Raw genomic sequence first — 23,291 nt, 5'->3', positions numbered from 1 at the left:
ACGTTCCTGTAGCATGACCCGACACTGAAGACTGCTCGAACACAGAAACCATCCCAAGGAGAAATATGAGTTTCTCTGACCTGACTTCACCCTCCGACGTTTCTTCCATGAGCGAAAAACAACTCGAGGTAAAGTAGATTATTCCAGTGCTAGCTGATGCTTCTGAGAAAACTTGTCAAACGTCAACAGCAATTAGACCGGAGTTAATTGAAGCATTTCCCCCCGAAATATTATAGAAGTTGGTTGAACAACTTCAAGATGCGATCAGTAATGTCAACGAGGAACTGAACATCACCAAGGAAGAGAGAGAGGCTGTGGATAAGACCGTCAAAAGAGGGTAAGTAGCCTACAATGTTTAGCCCAGTTATCACCTGTGAATGGGAATGCTTCTACTCGCTTTCCAACCAAGGTGGTTCAATTGTAGACCGTAAGTAAAATAAAGAATGATTTAGGCCCTATTGTTCAAAGCGAAACCAACGCCGTTCACATCTTCACCTTTTATGAGTTGAGGGTACGTTTTATAGGTAGGAAAAAGAACGAAGATTTTATACATTTTAACATGGCCTCCTGTTATTTGATCTGATTTCTGCAACTGGTTTAGCCAAAAAACATCCAACTTTGTTTCTTTCGATGGAAACCTTACCCTGATAAAGGCCAAGCTCTGAAACGCATTGGTTCTAGTACTTTCTATAAGAAATAAATGATTCGGTGTGCTTGCTGAAAGCAATGCACAACTATAGATTTCTTACATACTCTATTATTTGATTTATTTATCCCGCTCTAGAGCTTAAACAATTAAACCTATTAACACGAAACTAATGTCCAGCTGCCCCAACTTGGATTGCTTGAGAAAATATTTTTGATAGCATTTATACTTTTTGAACTAAAAACAATATTTAAATGAGCTCACAATGCATTTCAATGGCAAAAAAAAGTCCCATAGACTTGAATGGTAAAGAAATCTCTGCCCATCTCCTCTTAAGCTATCAACACCAAACCAAAGTTGAGATGTTCAGACTGGCCCAATGTGGATTTGCTTGTCAAAGGATATTTGATACTAGGTATACTTTTGGAACTATACTTTTTTTTAAAGTAAATAACGAAGCCCAGAAAAGTGGAACCAACAGCATTCTCTCAACCAGCTTCACTTGGAATGCTTTTATGAAAAGCATTACAGGTGAAGTCTTGAAGGAGTTCTCACACATGCTGAGCACTTATTGTCTGCTTTTCCTTCACTTTGCGGTCCAACTCATCCCAAACCATCTCAGTTGAGGTCGGGTGATTGTGGAGGCCAGGTCATCTGATGCAGCACTCCATCACTCTCCTTCTTAGTCAAATAGCCCTTACACAGCCTGGAGGTGTGTTGGGTCATTGTCCTGTTGAAGAACAAATGATAGTCCCGCTAAGTGCAAACCAGATGGGATAGCGTATCGCTGCAGAATGCTGTGGTAGCCATGCTGGTTAAGTGTGCCTTGAATTCTAAATAAAACACTGACAGTATCACCAGCAAAAGCACCCCCACACCATCACACCACCACCTCCATGCTTCACGGTGGGAACCATACATTCGGAGATCATCGGCTCACCTACTCCGTGTCTCACGAAGACATGGCGGTTGGAACCAAAAATCTCAGATTTGGACTAAAAAATCTCAGATTTGTACTCATCAGACCAAAGGACAGATTTCCACCGGTCTAATGTCCATTGTTTGTGTTTCTTGGCCCAAGCAAGTCTCTTCTTATTATTGGTGTCCTTAAGTAGTGGTTTCTTTGCAGCAATTCGACCATGAAGGCCTGATTCACGCAGTCTCCTCTGAACAGTTGATGTTGAGATGTGTCTGTTACTTGAACTCTGTGAAGCATATATTTGTGCTGCAATTTCTGAGGCTGGTAACTCTAATGAACTTATCCTCTGCAGCAGAGGTGATTCTGTGTCTTCCTTTTCTGTGGCGGTCCTCACGAGAGCCAGTTTCATCATGGCACTTGACGGTTTTTGCGACTGCACATGAAGAAACTTTCAAAGTACATTTTTCGAGATTGACTGACCTTCATGTCTTAAAGTAATGATGGACTGTTGTTTCACTTTGCTTATTTGAGCCGTTCTTGCCATAATGTGGACTTTGTATTTTACCAAATAGGTCTATCTTCTGTATACCACCCGACCTTGTCACAAAAGAACTGATTGGCTCAAATGCATTAAGAAGGAAAGAAATTCCACAAATTAACATTTAACAAGGCACACCTGTTAATTGAAATGCATTCCAGGTGACTACCTCATGAAGCTGGTTGAGAGAATGCCAAGAGTTTGCAAAGCTGTCATCAACGCAAAGGGTGGCTACTTTTGAAGAATCTCAAATATAAAATATATTTTGATTTAACAATTTTGGTTACTACATGATTTCATAGTTTTGATGTCTTCACTATTATTATGCATTGACAGTAAAATAAAATAAAAACCCTTAAATGAGTAGGTGTGTCCAAACGTTTGACTGGTACTGTGCTACAATAGTAATCATATTCCTTGTATTTGTTTAATGAGCACCAAAAACCCTGTTTTGACAAGTGGCAATAAATCACTGATACCGATTATTGGGGAAATCAGGTTCTATACCTGTATGAAATGAACACAAGGAAGACTACTGGAGATATTTTGTTCCTCACTGGCTAGACAACAATCTGATGCATTTTGATCCGGGGGTCGTCAAAAACACAAATGACTCATATCGATTTCAAGATGAAATCAATTGCGGGGAGATGAGGTTGCATGTCCTGTCCCCACAGCTCAAAAACCACACGGAATCTGGGAATAATGTGGACGTCACTGGTTAGAGGACGATTTTAGAAGACGGCTAGCTACATTTTGAAGTGTTGCATTTTGGTCCGAATTGGCCCCCAATGCGGTAATGCAACACTTTTTTTTTGTTAGTCACTTTAGGCGCACGGAAACTTTCAATAACTTATGTGGTTGGTTAGATGAGAACTTCTAGAAGTCTATATTTTGGAATGTCGGATGTTTTTGGGAGGCTGCCATCGTGGAAAAGGGACCAGACCACTTTTCCTGTTAACTTAAACGAATCACGACGCGGCAAAGGATATCAAATAACAACGGTTGGATGCTATTTTTAAGTGATAATTTGACTGTCAAATCCATGTATTAGCGGTGGCTAGCGGCTCTCTCACACTCTGTCTGTCCTCTGGCCCTTCTCCGTGCACCTGGTAACCTGTAAGTAAAGAAGGATGGTGGAGGAAGACTCCTTCCGTCCCCGACAAAAGCTTGGATCGAGGGCTGACTTTCAATAGATCGCAGCGAGTGAGCTGCTCTGCTACTCACGAAACCCTGACCCAGAATCAGGTCGTCTACAAGTCATTTAGCACCAGGTTCTCCACAAACATGAGGTGCGCATCAGGAGAGGGGCGGCAACTCATCCGGTCGCAAAAGAGGCAGGCTATCCCGGGCCAACTGAAGATCCGCGGCACTACGGTAACCCTGCTCACGTTCCCTATTAGTGGGTGAACAATCCAACGCTTGGTGTATTCTGCTTCACTACGGTATCGTTACGTTTAGGGGGGATTCTGACTTAGAGGCGTTCAGTCATAATCCCACAGATGGTAGCTTCGCACCATTGGCTCCTCAGCCAATCACATACACCAAATGTCTGAACCTGCGGTTCCTCTCGTACTGAGCAGGATTACTATTGCAACAACACATCATCAGTAGGGTAAAACTAACCTGTCCCATTCCTGTGATCCGTGCCCAGTGGGAACCTTCTTCCCGTCCGTGTTATGGTTCCACAGCAAATCAATGGGCGTGGATGGTACTACCCACATCAAATGTAGGCCTCCCTCTCTAGACAAGCTGGAAATACCTCTCCCCACTTAGTAGGGCATGAGCCCGGTCCATGCAATACCCTATCACTGCGGGGCCAATGGGTTTAGTCTCCTCCTCAAGTCTAGTGAGCGTAGAGGAGACCTCCCCACCTATAATGTGTGGGGCCGGCGAGCGCCGTAGCTGGGGAGATCTGCATGTCCAGAGTTGCCACCGCCAACTGCCGGACAAACCCCGCCCCCCCCCCCCCCCCCCCCAATCCGGTCCGCGTTCGGCCGACGGACACCACCCCGACGAACCCCCGCACACAGCCCCTTGTGAGATGGGCCGCACAACAAACTTCCAACGGTGGCGAGAGGAGGGAGGTGGAAAATAACTCTCCCCGGGAATCCTGCCAGCTTCTCTGGGATCGGTCACGTTACCACACTGCATGCCTCGCGTCGCCCGTCTCCGCCAGTCCGTGGACATTCTGAAAGTAGTTTGAGGTCAGTAGGTCATATTACCAAGGAGCTATTGAAATTATAAAGTTTGAAAATGTATGTACAATCGTGTGAGATGCAAATGGACAAACTAAAGGGTGTGCAATGTGTGTCACCGGGTTAGCCACAACCAGTTCTGAAAGTTTTAGGAGTAATGGTTAAAGAGCTATTGAAATCTGAAACGTTTGATTTGTCACTACAGTATGTTGACGGTCCCTAACTGCTGTTGGTGGACGTGAGAAACTACAGGTCAATATCCAACCTGAATCTGTCGTTACCTCGGTACATTTTTTCTGGAAATGTGAAGTGTTCCAGAAAAAATGTACAGAGGTAAAGACAGGAAATGTTTGTCCGAATGCAATTGAGTGAATTGTAATGGAATACTAGAGTCAAAAAGCAAATGAACGCTTCAAGACAATAAAAAATATTAATAATAATCTGGTCAAAATGTATCTTCTCCTTTCAGGCAGTCACAAAGCACATTACATCAAATAGTTTTACAGTAAAAAAAAAATTAAAAAAAATATCTCTGGTTAAAGATCAAGCTTTGACATTGTACTCAATTACTCACACCCATGACCATCCCTATTATGGTTCCCAATGTGTAGCACTGAAGACCTGAACCGGAGGATGGTGATGGCGACGCAGACAGGCGGAGTGGGTGAGGCCCTGTTGGAGCTGGAGACATCGAGGCTGAGGAGGGCTGAGCTCGTCCAGCAACTGGACTGGATTAATAGGTCTTCTATGTTTATTGATATTATAAAAGATGGATATAAGCCTAATAGATATATTTATTATTTTACCAGGAAAGACCGTTGAGATGCCTCTTTTGTACTCTGTGATTGAGGTTGTTTTGGGAAGGTGTTCACTGTCTGATGAAGGTGTGTGACTGTCAGGGGAAAATGGAGGTTATGGTTTCTTTATAACAAGTTTAAAAAATGTTGTGTCTTAAGGTCACAGGGAAAAGCATCAAAGAAGAAACGGAAGGACGTGGATAAAATTGACAAGGTGTTGGAGTCTCTAGCAGAGAAGGAGAAGAGTTTGAACCTCCAGTGTCTGGCGATGAGGAAGTCTCTAGCAGAGACCCAGTCTCGTTGCCTAGAAGGTACAGTAACAGTGGCTGGATGTATTGCACAACTATACTGTATGATGGAAATGTAATGAATTAGTGAGAAAGAGAACGGCTGGTCTGTGACTCACTGACACAGGAATAAGGCAGCCTCAGTTACCCAATAGAGAACTTTATTTCCGAAGGGAAGGGTGTGTGGTGAAAGAGAGAGAGAGAGAGGGAAAGGGGGGATACCTAGTCAGTTGTACAACTGAATGGCTTCAACTGAAATGTGTCTTCCTCATTTAACCCAACCCCTCAATCAGAGAGGTGAGTCTTCCTCATTTAACCCCTCAATCAGAGAGGTGCGTCTTCCTCATTTAACCCCTCAATCAGAGAGGTGCGTCTTCCTCATTTAACCCAACCCCTCAATCAGAGAGGTGAGTCTTCCTCATTTAACCCCTCAATCAGAGAGGTGCGTCTTCCTCATTTAACCCCTCAATCAGAGAGGTGCGTCTTCCTCATTTAACCCCTCAATCAGAGAGGTGCGTCTTCCTCATTTAACCCCTCAATCAGAGAGGTGCGTCTTCCTCATTTAACCCCTCAATCAGAGAGGTGCGTCTTCCTCATTTAACCCCTCAATCAGAGAGGTGCGTCTTCCTCATTTAACCCCTCAATCAGAGAGGTGCGTCTTCCTCATTTAACCCCTCAATCAGAGAGGTGCGTCTTCCTCATTTAACCCCTCAATCAGAGAGGTGCGTCTTCCTCATTTAACCCCTCAATCAGAGAGGTGCGTCTTCCTCATTTAACCCCTGCCTTAATCGACATCGAGGCCATATGAGATGGATGTGATTCTGTACAAAGAGATATGAATGAAATATAATAAACAGTATGACAATGAATGGGTAATTTAAATACGTTATTACAAGAACAATAATATGGATTGTAAAAGGAGATTGTGACTGTAACACACATGGCAAAACTACTATGAACAACTCATAGACAGATTGAAACCATGAAGAGTAAACACACGTTACGATAGTAACACCAACTCACTCTGAGGAGGAAGATGTCCAGACACCCCAACACACATATAGAGAGTGATGTTGGAAGATGGTGCCGACAGACATGGAAGTTCTGCTTCTAGCTCCTAATACATGACAGACATGGCAGTTCTGCTTCTAGCTCCTAATACATGACAGACATGGCAGTTCTGCTTCTAGCTCCTAATACATGACAGACATGGCAGTTCTGCTTCTAGCTCCTAATACATGACAGACATGGCAGTTCTGCTTCTAGCTCCTAATACATGAGACATGGCAGTTCTGCTTCTAGCTCCTAATACATGAGACATGGCAGTTCTGCTTGTAGCTCCTAATACATGACAGACATGGCAGTTCTGCTTCTAGCTCCTAATACATGACAGACATGGCAGTTCTGCTTCTAGCTCCTAATACATGAGACATGGCAGTTCTGCTTCTAGCTCCTAATACATGAGACATGGCAGTTCTGCTTGTAGCTCCTAATACATGACAGACATGGCAGTTCTGCTTCTAGCTCCTAATACATGAGACATGGCAGTTCTGCTTCTAGCTCCTAATGCATGACAGACATGGCAGTTCTGCTTGTAGCTCCTAAGACATGACAGACATGGCAGTTCTGCTTGTAGCTCCTAATACATGGCAGCTCTGCGTCTAGCTCCTAAGCAACTTTGCAGTATTGTGGTTTTTGTGTGTGTTATGTCTTACATTATTTGTTCAGAGAGACATCAGGGACTGTAACATACTCTGTTTCACGGAATCATGGCTCTCTCCAGATATACTGTTCCTGTCCATACAGCCAGCTGGGTTCTCAGTTCATCACGTAGACAGGAAGAAAGAACTCTCTGGGAAAAAGAAAAGTGGAGATGTATGTTTAATGATTAACCACTCTTTGTGTGATTGTGATAACGTACAGGAACACAAGTCCTTTTGTTCACCCAACCTGGAATACCTCACAATCAAATGTTTGACCGTATTCCCTCACAAGAGAATTCTCTTGGGTTATATTCAGAGCCGTGTATATTCCCCCTCAAGCCTGTACCATGACGGCCCTTAAGGAACTACACTTTATGCGAACTGGAAACCTTTTATCCTGAGGCCACATTTATTGTAGCTGGTGTTTTTAACAAAGCAAATTTGAGGAAAACGCTACCGAAGTTCTATCCACACTTTGACTGTAGTACTCGCTTAGGAAAAACTCGACCGCTGCTTCGCGTATTTTTGAGATGCCTACAAGGCCCTCCCCTGCCCTCCCTTCGGCAAATCAGATCGACTCCATTTTGCTCCTCCCTTCCTATAGGCAGAAACTCAGTACGGGTAATTCCTGTTTAAGGTCTATTAAACGCTGGTCTGACCAATCGGAATCCATGCTTCAAGATTCACCCGGACACGGTGACTGATTTTCATCAGGAAGTGTGTAGGGGATGTTGTTCCCACGGTGACTATTAAAACCCAAACCAGAAACCGTGGATAGATGGTAGTTATTCCCTCCATAAGGCAAACAGGCAAAAAATCAGTACAGAGCCAAAGTGGAGTCACAATTCAACGGCTCAGACACAAGACGTATGTAGCAGGGTCTACAGACAATCACGGATTACACGGTGTCGCTGACACCGATGTCTTGCTCCCGGACAAGCTAAACACCTTCCTCGCACGCTTTGAGGATAACACAGTGCCACCAACGCTGCCCGCTCCCAAGGACTGTGGGCTCTCTTTCTACGTGGCCGACGTGAGTAAGACGTGTAAGACGTGTAAGTGTGTTGACCCTCGCAAGGCTGCCAGCCCAGACGTCATCCTTAACCGCGTCCTCAGAGCATGCGCAGACTAGCTAGCTGGAGTGTTTACGGACATATTGAATCGCTCCCTATCCCAGTCTGCTGTCCCCACTTGCTTCAAGAGTGCCACCATTGTTCCTGTACCCAAGAAAGCAAAGGTAACTGAACTAAATGGCTATCACCTCGTAGTATTCACTTCTGTCATCATGAAGTGCTTTGAGAGGCTAGTCAAGGATCATCACCTCTACCTTACCTGACACCCTAGACCCACTTCAGTTTGCTTACCACCCCAATAGATACACAGATGGTGCAATCGCACTGCCCTATCTCATCTGGGCAAGAGGAATACAGTGCTTTTGGAAAGTATTCAGACACCTTGACTTTTTCCAACTTTTTGTTACATTACAGCCTTATTATAAAATTGATTGAATTACTGTTTTTCCTCAGCAATCTACAGACAATACCCCAAAATGACAAAGCAAAAACAGTTTTTTTATACATTTTTGAAAATGTATTACAAAAAAAAAAAAAAAAACTTATTTACATAAGTATTCAGACCCTTTGCTCTCAGACTCGAAATTGAGCTCAGGTGCATCCTGTTTCCTTTGATCATCCTTAAGATGTTTCTACAACTTGATTGGAGTCCACCTGTGGTAAATTCATTTGATTGGACATTATTTTGAAAGGAACACACATGTCTATATAAGGTCCCACAGTTGACAGAGCATGTCAGAGCAAAAACCAAGCCATGAGGTCGAAGGAATTGTCTGTGGGGCTTCGAGACAGGATTGTGTTGAGGCACAAATCTGGGGAAGGGTACCAAAACATTTCTGCAGCATTGAAACTCCACAAGAACACAGTGGCCTCCATCATTCTTAAATGTAAGAACGTTTGGAACCACCAAGACTCTTCCTGGCCAAACTGAGCAATCGGGGAGGTGACCAAGAACCTGATGGTCACTCTGACAGAGCTCCATAGTTCCTCTGTGGAGATGGGAGAACCTTCCAGAAGGACAACCATCTCTGCAGCACTTCACCAGGTCTGTATGGTAGAGTGGCTAGACGGAAGCCACTCCTCAGTAAAAGGCACATGAAGACTTTCAGACCATGAGAAACAAGATTCTCTGGTCTGATGAAACCGATTTGAACTCTTTTGGCCTGAATGCCAAGCGTAACATCTGGAGGAAACCTGGCACCATCCCTACGGTGAAGCATGGTGGTGGCAGCATCATGCTGTGGGGATGTTTTTCAGCGGCAGGGACTGGGAGACTAGTCAGGATCAAGGGAAAGATGAACGGATCAAAGTACATAGAGATCCTTGATGAAAACCTGCTCCAGAGCGCTCAGGACCTCAGACTGCGCCGAAGGTTCACCTTCCAACAGGACAACGACCCTAAGCACACAGCCAAGACAACGCAGGAGTGGCTTCGGGACAAGTCTCTGAATGTCCTTGAGTGGCCCAGCCAAAGCCCGGACTTGAACCCAATCGAACATCTCTGGAGAGACCTGAAAATAGCTGTGCAGCGACGCTCCCCATCCAACCTGACAGAGCTTGAGAGGATCTGCAGAGAAGAATGGGAGGAACTCCCCAAATACAGGTGTGCCAATTTAATCCATTTTAGAATAAGGCTGTAACGTAACAAAATGTGGAAAAGGTCAAGGGGTCTGAATACTTTCTGAATGCACTGTACCTACAACAGAATGCTGTTCATTGACTATAGCTCAGCCTTCACCATAGGACCCTCCAAGCTCATCTCCCCCGGTGGAGAGCCCTGGTGTCCTGGAGGGCAGGTAGTTTGCCCCCGGTAATGTCAGTCACAGGCAGTGGAATCCGTGTCCGTCGCAGGCAGTGGAATCCGTGTCCGTCGCAGGCAGTGGAATCCGTGTCCGTCGCAGGCAGGGGAATCCTTGTCCGTCGCAGGCAGGGGAATCCGTGTCCGTCGCAGGCAGGGGAATCCGTGACCGTCGCAGGCAGGGGAATCCGTGACCGTCGCAGGCAGGGGAATCCGTGTCCGCCGCAGGCAGGGGAATCCGTGTCCGCCGCAGGCAGGGGAATCCGTGTCCGTCGCAGGCAGGGGAATCCGTGTCCGTCGCAGGCAGGGGAATCCGTGTCCGTCGCAGGCAGGGGAATCCGTGTCCGTCGCAGGCAGGGGAATCCGTGTCCGTCGCAGGCAGGGGAATCCGTGTCCGTCGCAGGCAGGGGAGTCCGTGTCCGTCGCAGGCAGGGGAGTCCGTGTCCGTCGCAGGCAGGGGAGTCCGTGTCCGTCGCAGGCAGGGGAGTCCGTGTCCGTCGCAGGCAGGGGAGTCCGTGTCCGTCGCAGGCAGGGGAGTCCGTGTCCGTCGCAGGCAGGGGGATCCGTGTCCGTCGCAGGCAGGGGGGTCCGTGTCCGTCGCAGGCAGGGGGGTCCGTGTCCGTCGCAGGCAGGGGAGTCCGTGTCCGTCGCAGGCAGGGGGGTCCGTGTCCGTCGCAGGCAGGGGGGTCTGTGTCCGTCGCAGGCAGGGGGGTCCGTGTCCGTCGCAGGCAGGGGGGTCCGTGTCCGTCGCAGGCAGGGGGGTCCGTGTCCGTCGCAGGCAGGGGGGTCCGTGTCCGTCGCAGGCAGGGGGGTCCGTGTCCGTCGCAGGCAGGGGGGTCCGTGTCCGTCGCAGGCAGGGGGGTCCGTGTCCGTCGCAGGCAGGGGGGTCCGTCGCAGGCAGGGGAATCCGTGTCCGTCGCAGGCAGGGGAATCCGTGTCCGTCGCAGGCAGGGGAATCCGTGACCGTCGCAGGCAGGGGAATCCGTGACCGTGAGCAAGAGACTGACAAAGTATGTTTCTTTCAACAGAAAATCAATCACTACAAGTGAGTCAGGCCTCTGGTTGGGTGAAGTTGGAAAAGCTGGAGGAATCTACCAAGCCAGGCCCACGGAGAGGTCTACAACCACAAGGCCAAACAGCAGACAACAAGCCAACAAGACACAGAAGACCGAAGTGACGAGCTGTTTAGATGCTGTTAGTAGGTAGAATTGTTTACATTATGATTGGTGAAATCTAGACACTTTAAAACCAGATTTTTGTGGTAGACATTTAGAAAGATTTGTATTAGTAGTTTTGATGCATTGGGATTATAAATTGAGATGCAGTTTTAGTATTATCTCTGAGCAACTGTTGAATATTTTTCTGTGAAATATTTACTGTTCAATAAATTAACGTAATGAATCAATGTATGTTGACTTTTTAATATATGGACTTTAAAACTGCCATGAAATGGTTTTCCCATTTTATCTAGGGGAAAAGGAAATACAAAAGTTTTCTGTTGTGACTCATCTTCTCGGCTTCCGTAGTGCCATTTGTTGCGACGGTGTTGCCAGAGATACGTATTAACATTAGATTCATATAAACACCCACTGTTTACGTTGCCAATAGGCCACGCGGTGCATTCTGGGTAAACTCAAGAGAATCTCCTTCAAGGAGTCAATGGTAGTAAATGCACGGCGGGGACTGGAGCTGAGACACACGGTAAGATGGCAGACAAGATGGAGTTGGGGAATGCACAAGCCTTCTGGAAGATCTGGTGAAGGAGAAGATGGTGAGGAAGGTTGGTGGCAAGTGCAAAAAGAAGAGGGATACATTATCTAGTAGTTCAGAGAAAGAACCTGCTGAGAGGGAGGATAAAGTACCTGCTGAGTTTGGGCCTCACCCCGAGGATGATGGGGACGATTCTGGCCCAGTGGGAGTGAGATTTCTAGAGAATGGATCATTGAATTTTGGCTGATCATTATGTGGTGTGAAGTTGGGGACTGTTGAGTTGGTGACGGTTTCTTAGAGTGGACTCCTGATGATATGTTTCCTCCGCCCAGAGGGAGCGGGCGCTCTGGATTACGCCGTTGAAAGGACTAATAACCGGTGCCATTAAGTGTTGAGGAGGAGCAGTTGAAATGGAAGATTCCCGGTGTCTGACACCCACCGTTTGGTGAGACGTAGATCCATTGGAGAGCGTGGGGGAAACGGAGAAGACATTGCATCAAAACTAAGCATGACAGACAGTCTTTGCCAGATAAGGTCAAGGTAGGAAGTGTCAGTTATCCTGGGAGAGCTTTTGTTCCCAAAAATACTACAGTCAAGTTTATGGGCATGTTGCAGCAGTGTGTAGGAGGGAGATTCCTAAATGTGAGAAGTGTGCAGGAGGGTATGTGACAAAGGAATGTGTAGTATCGGTGGAAAAAGGTTGTGTGTAGGGGTACACATGGGGCTTGAGATCGGAGGTGTCCGGGGAGGGGCGGGTTGAGGTTGCTATGGTTACAGAAGGTGCTGAAGCAGTGAAGAGAGGTAGAGGAAGATGGGTACAGGGTGAGGGATCCTGAGAGGATTCCTGTGTGTAGGCAGAGACCAATAGAGAGTGGTAGAGGTAGATGTGTAGACGGTGAGGGGTCCTGAGATGATTCCTGTGTGTAGGCAGAGACCAATAGAGAGTGGTAGAGGGTGAGGGGTCCTGAGAGGATTCCTGTGTGTAGGCAGACACCAATAGAGAGTGGTAGAGGGTGAGGGGTCCTGAGAGGATTCCTGTGTGTAGGCAGAGACCAATAGAGAGTGGTAGAGGGTGAGGGGTCTGTCTCCTCACCACGTGCTCTCACCACTGGTGTCCCCCAGGGCTCTGTTCTAGGCCCTCTCCTATTCTCGCTATACACCAAGTCACTTGGCTCTGTCATAACCTCACATGGTCTCTCCTATCATTGCTATGCAGACGACACACAATTAATCTTCTCCTTTCCCCCTTCTGATGACCAGGTGGCGAATCGCATCTCTGCATGTCTGGCAGACATATCAGTGTGGATGACGGATCTGAACCTCGGCAAGACGGAGCTGCTCTTCCTCCCGGGGAAGGACTGCCCGTTCCATGATCTCGCCATCACGGTTGACAACTCCATTGTGTCCTCCTCCCAGAGCGCTAAGAACCTTGGCGTGATCCTGGACAACACCCTGTCGTTCTCAACTAACATCAAGGCGGTGGCCCGTTCCTGTAGGTTCATGCTCTACAACATTCGCAGAGTACGACCCTGCCTCACACAGGAAGCGGCGCAGGTCCTAATCCAGGCACTTGTCATCTCCCGTCTGGATTACTGCAACTCGCTGTTGGCTGGGCTCCCTGCCTGTGCCATTAAACCCCTACAACTCATCCAGAACGCCGCAGCCCGTCTGGTGTTCAACCTTCCCAAGTTCTCTCACGTCACCCCGCTCCTCCGCTCTCTCCACTGGCTTCCAGTTGAAGCTCGCATCCGCTACAAGACCATGGTGCTTGCCTACGGAGCTGTGAGGGGAACGGCACCTCAGTACCTTCAGGCTCTGATCAGGCCCTACACCCAAACAAGGGCACTGCGTTCATCCACCTCTGGCCTGCTCGCCTCCCTACCACTGAGGAAGTATAGTTCCCGCTCAGCCCAGTCAAAACTGTTTGCTGCTCTGGCCCCCCAATGGTGGAACAAACTCCCTCACGACGCCAGGACAGCGGAGTCAATCACCACCTTCCGGAGACACCTGAAACCCCACCTCTTTAAGGAATACCTAGGATAGGATAAAGTAATCCTTCTGACCCCCCCCCCCCCCCCCCCCCCTTAAAAGATTTAGATGCACTATTGTAAAGTGGCTGTTCCACTGGATGTCATACGGTGAATGCACCAATTTGTAAGTCGCTCTGGATAAGAGCGTCTGCTAAATGACTTAAATGTAAATGTAATGTCCTGAGAGGATTCCTGTGTGTAGGCAGACACCAATAGAGAGTGGTAGAGGGTGAGGGGTCCTGAGAGGATTCCTGTGTGTAGGCAGAGACCAATAGAGAGTGGTAGAGGGTGAGGGGTCCTGAGAGGATTCCTGTGTGTAGGCAGAGACCAATAGAGAGTGGTAGAGGGTGAGGGGTCCTGAGAGGATTCCTGTGTGTAGGCAGAGACCAATAGAGAGTGGTAGAGGGTGAGGGGTCCTGAGAGGATTCCTGTGTGTAGGCAGAGACCAATAGAGAGTGGTACAGGGTGAGGGGTCCTGAGAGGATTCCTGTGTGTAGGCAGAGACCAATAGAGAGTGGTAGAGGGTGAGGGGTCCTGAGAGGATTCCTGTGTGTAGGCAGAGACCAATAGAGAGTGGTAGAGGGTGAGGGGTCCTGAGAGGAATCCTGTGTGTAGGCAGACACCAATAGAGAGTGGTAGAGGGTGAGGGGTCCTGAGAGGATTCCTGTGTGTAGGCAGAGACCAATAGAGTGGTAGAGGGTGAGGGGTCCTGAGAGGATTCCTGTGTGTAGGCAGAGACCAATAGAGAGTGGTAGAGGGTGAGGGGTCCTGAGAGGATTCCTGTGTGTAGGCAGAGACCAATAGAGAGTGGTAGAGGGTGAGGGGTCCTGAGAGGATTCCTGTGTGTAGGCAGACACCAATAGAGAGTGGTAGAGGGTGAGGGGTCCTGAGAGGATTCCTGTGTGTAGGCAGACACCAATAGAGAGTGCTGGGGAAGAATATGTGCTTCAGTAATGTGGGCTTTTATAGCTTTTATAGACATGGCTGTCAATTGTACTGCAGAAATGGATCAGAAGTCACAGAAAATAGAGGTTGTGGTGGCAGTGGCATAGAAGTACTTGGGATTGGGCTTCCCGAGTGGCGCAGCGGTCTAAGGCATTTCATCGCAGTCCTTTGATAGGCTCTCCATTAACTTGGTTATTCCCTGACGCTGTCCATTTTCTTTTATGCATGCCCTCCGTTTATATAACCATAAACTGATTACTTATTAATTCTCCCTTCCTCCTCCAATGTATTCCATATTTCCCACTTCCTCACCAGACAGTAGTAAAAAACAATTAAAAACGGTGCTCATTTAAATTATCAACAACTTTTTTTAAAGGGTTTCCAAAAGACATTTCCAGATCATAGCGTAGCCCAAAACTAACTGTTTCAGCATCTACAGAGTGACAATATATAATTTTAGCAAACATTTAAAAAGGCATAAAATAATCCAAGTGACTTGACTGAATATATATTTAATTCAAAACAATACATTATAGGACAGCTAAATCACATCAAGCATAAAAAAACAATTCTGTATTTCAAAAGATGCAACATTTGTTCATGAAGCAAACATTGGATGACTTGGTGATGGCGTGGTAGAGAGAAGCTGTCTGTTTTCCTCCAATCGTGGTGCTCCTTCAACAGAGCATTTGGAGAGTCCTGTGAACATCAACAGTCATGAACATCAAATCAAATTTATTCATAAAGCCCTTTCTTACATCAGCTGATGTGCTCAAAGTGCTGTACAGAAACCCAGCCTAAAACACCAAACAACAAGCAATGCAGGTGTAGAAGCACGGTGGCTAGGAAAAACTCCCTAGAAAGGCAGAAACCTAGGAAGAAACCTAGAGAGGAACCAGGCTATGAGGGGTGGCCAGTCCTCTTCTGCCTGTGCCGGGTGGAGATTATAACAGAACATGGCCAAGATGTTCAAATGTTCATAGATGACCAGCATGATCAAATAATAATAATCACAGTAGTTGTCGAGGGTGCAACAGGTCAGCACCTCACAATCACAGTGGTTATCGAGGGTGCAACAGGTCAGCACCTCACAATCACAGTGGTTGTCGAGGGTGCAACAGGTCAGCACCTCACAATCACAGTGGTTGTCGAGGGTGCAACAGGTCAGCACCTCACAATCACAGTGGTTGTCGAGGGTGCAACAGGTCAGCACCTCACAACATGTCATTCTGAACAGCAACATCTTCCTAACTGATAACTAAGAAGAGGCGTAGGCGGCCGGTACGTCACAATAAACTTTAGTGAACTATTAACAGAATATATTTACAACAGAATACATATGAAGTTTATTGCAATGTGCTGGCTGTCTGCTCCTCCTGTTTATTGGACTACCTGCCATTGAGGGGCCTACATTCCCCCTGCCCTCATCTCGCCTCTAATTGATAACTTTGACATATTGGCATAATAAATCTGATGGGTAACAGCACCCCCCCCCCGCCCCATAAAGACATGCTGAAAGGTTTTCAGTCGCCATGTTGCCATGTGTAGAAGTAGTTATTGACCAAAGGGAATATTAATCATAAATACATCCAACGTTGTTGATTGGCACATAAAGCTGATTGAGGAAGTGTTCGTTAATGGTGGATTGCATGTGGATGGTAGTCGTCAAATCATTCTAATTCAGATGTATATCAGCTAGATATTCACATAAAGAAAAACAACTCTCACTGTTCTTGTTACAGACGCATTACTATTTCTGGTTTCACGATGACGCTTGAATAAACACATGGTGATAGGTGCTGAGAGTTGAAGCAGATCCATGGTGCACAGAGAAAAGCTCCTGGGCCTCCCACCAAGCTGAAACATTAATCAAGACTGGTGCACAGAGAAAAGCTCCTGGGCCTCCCACCAAGCTGAAACATTAATCAAGACTGGTGCACAGAGAAAAGCTCCTGGCCTCCCACCAAGCTGAAACATTAATCAAGACTGGTGCACAGAGAAAAGCTCCTGGGCCTCCCACCAAGCTGAAACATTAATCAAGACTGGTGCACAGAGAAAAGCTCCTGGGCCTCCCACCAAGCTGAAACATTAATCAAGACTGGTGCACAGAGAAAAGCTCCTGGGCTTCCCACCAAGCTGAAACATTAATCAAGAATGGTGCACAGAGAAAAGCTCCTGGGCCTCCCACCAAGCTGAAACATTAATCAAGACTGGTGCACAGAGAAAAGCTCCTGGGCCTCCCACCAAGCTGAAACATTAATCAAGACTGGTGCACAGAGAAAAGCTCCTGGGCCTCCCACCAAGCTGAAACATTAATCAAGACTGGTGCACAGAGAAAAGCTCCTGGGCCTCCCACCAAGCTGAAACATTAATCAAGACTGGTGCACAGAGAAAAGCTCCTGGGCTTCCCACCAAGCTGAAACATTAATGGTGCAAGACTGGTGCACGTGGTACATAGGCCTACAAACACTGTGGAACTCTCATTAATCGAGACTGGTGCACGTGGTACATAGGCCTACAAACACTGTGGAACTCTCATTAATCGAGACTGGTGCACGTGGTACATAGGCCTACAAACAATGTGTGTATGTTTTTTTTGGGGGGGGGGGGGGGGGGGGTTGATAATCAATCAAATGTGTTTTTATAAAGCCCTTTATTTACATCAGCAGTTGTCACAAAGTGCATTACAGATACCCAGCCTAAAACCATAATAGATAACTAAGAAGAGGAGTAGGCGGCCAGTACTCTACAATAAACTTTAGTGAACTATTAACAGAATATATTTACAACAGAATACATACAGGAGCAGTCAGCATTGTACATCAGGACTCGTTGCAGTTGACATGCTGACTGCTCCTCTATGTAGGCTGTACAACATGAGACAGATATAAACACAACATGAGACATATCAATACAACACGAGACAGATATCAATACAACACGAGACAGATATCAATACAACACGAGACAGATATCAATACAACACGAGACAGATATCAATACAACACGAGACAGATATCAATACAACACGAGACAGATATCAATACAACACGAGACAGATATCAATACAATACAACATGAGACAGATATCAATACAATACAACATGAGACAGATATCAATACAACACGAGACAGATATCAATACAATACAACACGAGACAGATATCAATACAATACAACACGAGACAGATATCAATACAATACAACATGAGACAGATATCAATACAACACGAGACAGATATCAATACAACACGAGACAGATATCAATACAACACGAGACAGATATCAATACAACACGAGACAGATATCAATACAACACGAGACAGATATCAATACAACATGAGACAGATATCAATACAATACAACAGGAGACAGATATCAATACAATACAACAGGAGACAGATATCAATACAACACGAGACAGATATCAATACAACACGAGACAGATATCAATACAACACGAGACAGATATCAATACAACACGAGACAGATATCAATACAACACGAGACAGATATCAATACAATACAAGACAGATATCAATACATGAGACAGATATCAATACAACACGAGACAGATATCAATACAATACAACATGAGACAGATATCAATACAACACGAGACAGATATCAATACAACAGGAGACAGATATCAATACAATACAACATGAGACAGATATCAATACAACACGAGACAGATATCAATACAACACGAGACAGATATCAATACAACACGAGACAGATATCAATACAACACGAGACAGATATCAATACAACACGAGACAGATATCAATACAACACGAGACAGATATCAATACAACACGAGACAGATATCAATACAACATGACACAGATATCAATACAACACGAGACAGATATCAATACAACAGGAGACAGATATCAATACAACACAAGACAGATATCAATACAACACGAGACAGATATCAATACAACACGAGACAGATATCAATACAACACGAGACAGATATCAATACAACACGAGACAGATATCAATACAACATGAGACAGATATCAATACAACACGAGACAGATATCAATACAATACAACACGAGACAGATATCAATACAACACGAGACAGATATCAATACAACACGAGACAGATATCAATACAACACGAGACAGATATCAATACAACACGAGACAGATATCAATACAACACGAGACAGATATCAATACAACACGAGACAGATATCAATACAACACGAGACAGATATCAATACAACACGAGACAGATAGCAATACAATACAACATGAGACAGATAGCAATACAATACAACATGAGACAGATATCAATACAACACGAGACAGATATCAATACAATACAACACGAGACAGATATCAATACAACACGAGACAGATATCAATACAATACAACACGAGACAGATATCAATACAACACGAGACAGATATCAATACAATACAACATGAGACAGATATCAATACAACATGAGACAGATATCAATACAACACGAGACAGATATCAATACAACACGAGACAGATATCAATACAATACAACACGAGACAGATATCAATACAACACGAGACAGATATCAATACAACACGAGACAGATATCAATACAACATGAGACAGATATCAATACAACACGAGACAGATATCAATACAATACAACACGAGACAGATATCAATACAACACGAGACAGATATCAATACAATACAACACGAGACAGATATCAATACAACACGAGACAGATATCAATACAATACAACATGAGACAGATATCAATACAACATGAGACAGATATCAATACAACACGAGACAGATATCAATACAATACAACACGAGACAGATATCAATACAACACGAGACAGATATCAATACAACACGAGACAGATATCAATACAACATGAGACAGATATCAATACAACACGAGACAGATATCAATACAATACAACATGAGACAGATATCAATACAACATGAGACAGATATCAATACAACACGAGACAGATATCAATACAACACGAGACAGATATCAATACAACACGAGACAGATATCAATACAACACGAGACAGATATCAATACAACACGAGACAGATATCAATACAACACGAGACAGATAGCAATACAACACGAGACAGATATCAATACAACACGAGACAGATAGCAATACAATACAACACGAGACAGATATCAATACAACACGAGACAGATATCAATACAATACAACACGAGACAGATATCAATACAACACGAGACAGATATCAATACAATACAACATGAGACAGATATCAATACAACATGAGACAGATATCAATACAACACGAGACAGATATCAATACAACACGAGACAGATATCAATACAACACGAGACAGATATCAATACAACACGAGACAGATATCAATACAACACGAGACAGATATCAATACAACACGAGACAGATATCAATACAATACAACACGAGACAGATATCAATACAACACGAGACAGATATCAATACAATACAACACGAGACAGATATCAATACAACACGAGACAGATATCAATACAATACAACATGAGACAGATATCAATACAACATGAGACAGATATCAATACAACACGAGACAGATATCAATACAATACAACACGAGACAGATATCAATACAACACGAGACAGATATCAATACAACACGAGACAGATATCAATACAACACGAGACAGATATCAATACAACACGAGACAGATAGCAATACAATACAACATGAGACAGATATCAATACAACACGAGACAGATATCAATACAATACAACACGAGACAGATATCAATACAACACGAGACAGATATCAATACAATACAACACGAGACAGATATCAATACAACACGAGACAGATATCAATACAATACAACATGAGACAGATATCAATACAACACGAGACAGATATCAATAAAACATGAGACAGATATCAATACAACACGAGACAGATATCAATAAAACATGAGCACGAATTACGTGAACTAGAAGCTCAACATTACCAATCTTTTACAGGATTTGAGATGATTAAACGGGCCTATAAATGGTCATTTGATATCATATCGCGTTGAAATCGTGACATTAGGTACTTTCGTGGAAAATAGGCAAGGTGTATACTAGTAGACAAGGCAGTGGTTTTGGTCTGACAGTTGTGAAACTTGCTGATAAGAGTGGTTTGAGGGAGTTGGATGTTGGCCCTTCCGTGGTGATAGGGGATGCTCCTCCATGGTTACTCCTTATCCTGTTGTTGATCTAACCTTGGTAGAGAAAAGGAATGATTGGTCAGAAGTCAGTGATAAAGGGAAACTAGTTGACAATTACATTGGTCGAATTTTTTATAATTTTTTTGATCGGTTTTCACAGATGGATCCAAGGACCCAAATAGTGGGAGCACAGGAGCAGGCGTTTACGTTCCTGAATTTGATGTGCAGATGTGTAGAAGACTAACAGATGAACTGTCAGTATACTCAGTTGAACTGTTGGCGATAATAGTTGCCCTCCAGTGGGTGGAGGACGTACAACCTGTTAGAATTATAGTGTACTCAGATTCTCTGCCTGAATAGAATAGTTTATCATCTGGTAAATCTAATAGGAGGGACCTACTAATTAAAATCACATTTTATTTGTCAAATTGGGGGTATTAATGTTATTATGGAGAATTTAGAGGCTGGGTGTATTAGTGAGATTCTGCTGGGTCCCAGTACATTCTGGTGTGGAAGGGAATTAAATTGTAGACCAGTTATCTAAAAGAGCTTTGAAACAAGATATAATTGATATTAATGTTCCACTGGGTAGAGGTGAGGCCAAATTGAAGATCAGAGCCATTTTGATAGATATGTGGCAGAAGAGACGGGACTCTGAACACAAGAGACAGCATTTATACGTCCTCCAAAGAAAGGTCGATGGACCAAGATTCATAAGGTCAGATTAGGAAGGAAGAGGTGGTGTTTACTCAATTGCGCTTAGGACATTGTATATTGAACTCATCATTACATCTGGTTGGCAGCATGTGAATGGTTTGTGTCTGGAGTGTATGGTCGATGAAACGGTGGAGCATGTGTTGTTATATTGTTGTACGTATGTTGAAGAGAGGGAAAGATTGAAGTGTAGGGTCATTGATGTTGGACAGGGTTGGAAGGGATTTTGGGGGATGAGGAAGGGCCTATTAGAAGTTACTAGGGCTCTTTATTTTCTCAGAAGTACTGAGTTAGGTAGGAGGATAGAGACATGTTGTTAACCGTGATTGACCACATACTCCAGCACGGTAGGTGGCGGCATGCACCTTTAACGTTTGTTTGCGGACCGCCATTATATCATAGATGAAGAAGTTGCTTCGTCTGTCAGCCAAACACAGTTCAGTCCAATAGTGTAGGTAGAGCGCAGGCAAACTGGTAACTAGAATTTGTCTTTATTCAACATCGACAAGACGTGGCATCATTTTGGTACGTTTTTAAAAGAACAACACATCTGGAAATTAGCTAGCTACTATGGTCACTTTGCCATTGATTGATTTGGCTAACGGTAGCTAGCTAACTCACTAGTAGTAACCACCATAGCTAGCACAGGGGTAGATAGTTAACTGTTTTACACGTGGTACGTTTATTCACGTAACGTTAGATAAGATTAAATAAAGTGGGTGTTCCAACATCAAATGTAAATATGACATAGTTTGCTAGATTATAGCCCATCTCTGAATTAGCAAACGGACTAAACTCCACTCCATGGTGAAGGAAGTCCCCAACAGAGTGGAGCAGAAACCGGGGCATCATTTGAGAAAGGTGCAATTCTGTGCGTTCCTTAATGTGGGCACTCCTGCATCTGCAGGAACCCCTCTTTAAACTTCTATTGGTCCATTTTTTAAATTGTACTGCAGAAATAACTCCATTTCCTGGTTGCCTATTTTAATAGTTAGCCTAATTTTTATTTAACCTTTATTTAACTAGGCAAGTCAGTTTAAAACCAGTTCTTATTTACAATGATGGCCTACCAAAAGGGCTCCTGCGGGGACGGGGTTAAAAATATAGGACAAAACACACATCACGACGAGAGACAACACTACGAGGGTAGGCCGTCATTCTAAATACGAATTTGTTCTTAACTGACTTGCCTAGTTAAATAATAAATAGAGACCTAAGACAATAACATAGCACAAACAACAGCAAGAAGGTAGAGTCAACTATATATATATTTTTTTTTATTTCACCTTTATTTAACCAGGTAGGCAAGTTGAGAACAAGTTCTCATTTATAACTGCGACCTGGCCAAGATAAAGCAAAGCAGTTCGACACATACAACAACACAGAGTTACACATGGAGTAAAACAAACATAGTCAATAATACAGTAGAAAAAATACAAAACAAAAATACATCACACCTAATGTCAGTTTGTGTCAAAATAAGAGTCTAGTGTAGAGAATCATTATACCATCTAAACCGCGGTGAAATATATTTTCCATAACCAAACATATTGTTGATGCAGGAACCACTGGGGAGCTTGAAGGGGGGGGCGTTCATGCAGGAACCAATGGGGAGCTTGAAGGGGGGGCGTTCATGCAGGAACCAATGGGAAGCTTGAAGGGGGGGCGTTCATGCAGGAACCACTGGGGAGCTTGAAGGGGGGGGCGTTCATGCAGGAACCAATGGGACGCTCGAGA

The 23,291-nt window shown here is 44.6% G+C and overlaps 2 protein-coding genes across 2 annotated transcripts in view; both read left to right on the top strand.

Annotated features, from left to right (window-relative positions):
- Nucleotides 1–25: 25 nt before the first annotated feature.
- Nucleotides 26–11,357, top strand: LOC120063698 (capping protein inhibiting regulator of actin dynamics-like). The gene is made up of 5 exons (XM_039013991.1): nucleotides 26–128; nucleotides 237–337; nucleotides 4,913–5,041; nucleotides 5,258–5,409; nucleotides 10,988–11,357. The coding sequence occupies exons 1-5, from the start codon at nucleotides 66–68 to the stop codon at nucleotides 11,134–11,136; spliced, it is 594 nt and encodes a 197-aa protein (XP_038869919.1). The 5' UTR covers nucleotides 26–65; the 3' UTR covers nucleotides 11,137–11,357.
- A 10,612-nt stretch (nucleotides 11,358–21,969) lies between these two features.
- ankzf1 (ankyrin repeat and zinc finger peptidyl tRNA hydrolase 1) overlaps nucleotides 21,970–23,291 on the top strand; it is a 29,720-nt gene continuing 28,398 nt past the window's right edge. Inside the window, exon 1 of the mRNA XM_039014369.1 lies at nucleotides 21,970–22,079. The gene's annotated coding sequence lies outside the window, so the exon portion shown is untranslated. The remainder of the gene's footprint in view (nucleotides 22,080–23,291) is intronic.

This window comes from Salvelinus namaycush, chromosome 19 (assembly GCF_016432855.1).
Source record: "Salvelinus namaycush isolate Seneca chromosome 19, SaNama_1.0, whole genome shotgun sequence".
NCBI lineage: Eukaryota > Metazoa > Chordata > Actinopteri > Salmoniformes > Salmonidae > Salvelinus > Salvelinus namaycush.
This window is presented reverse-complemented; position numbering and strand designations above follow the sequence as displayed.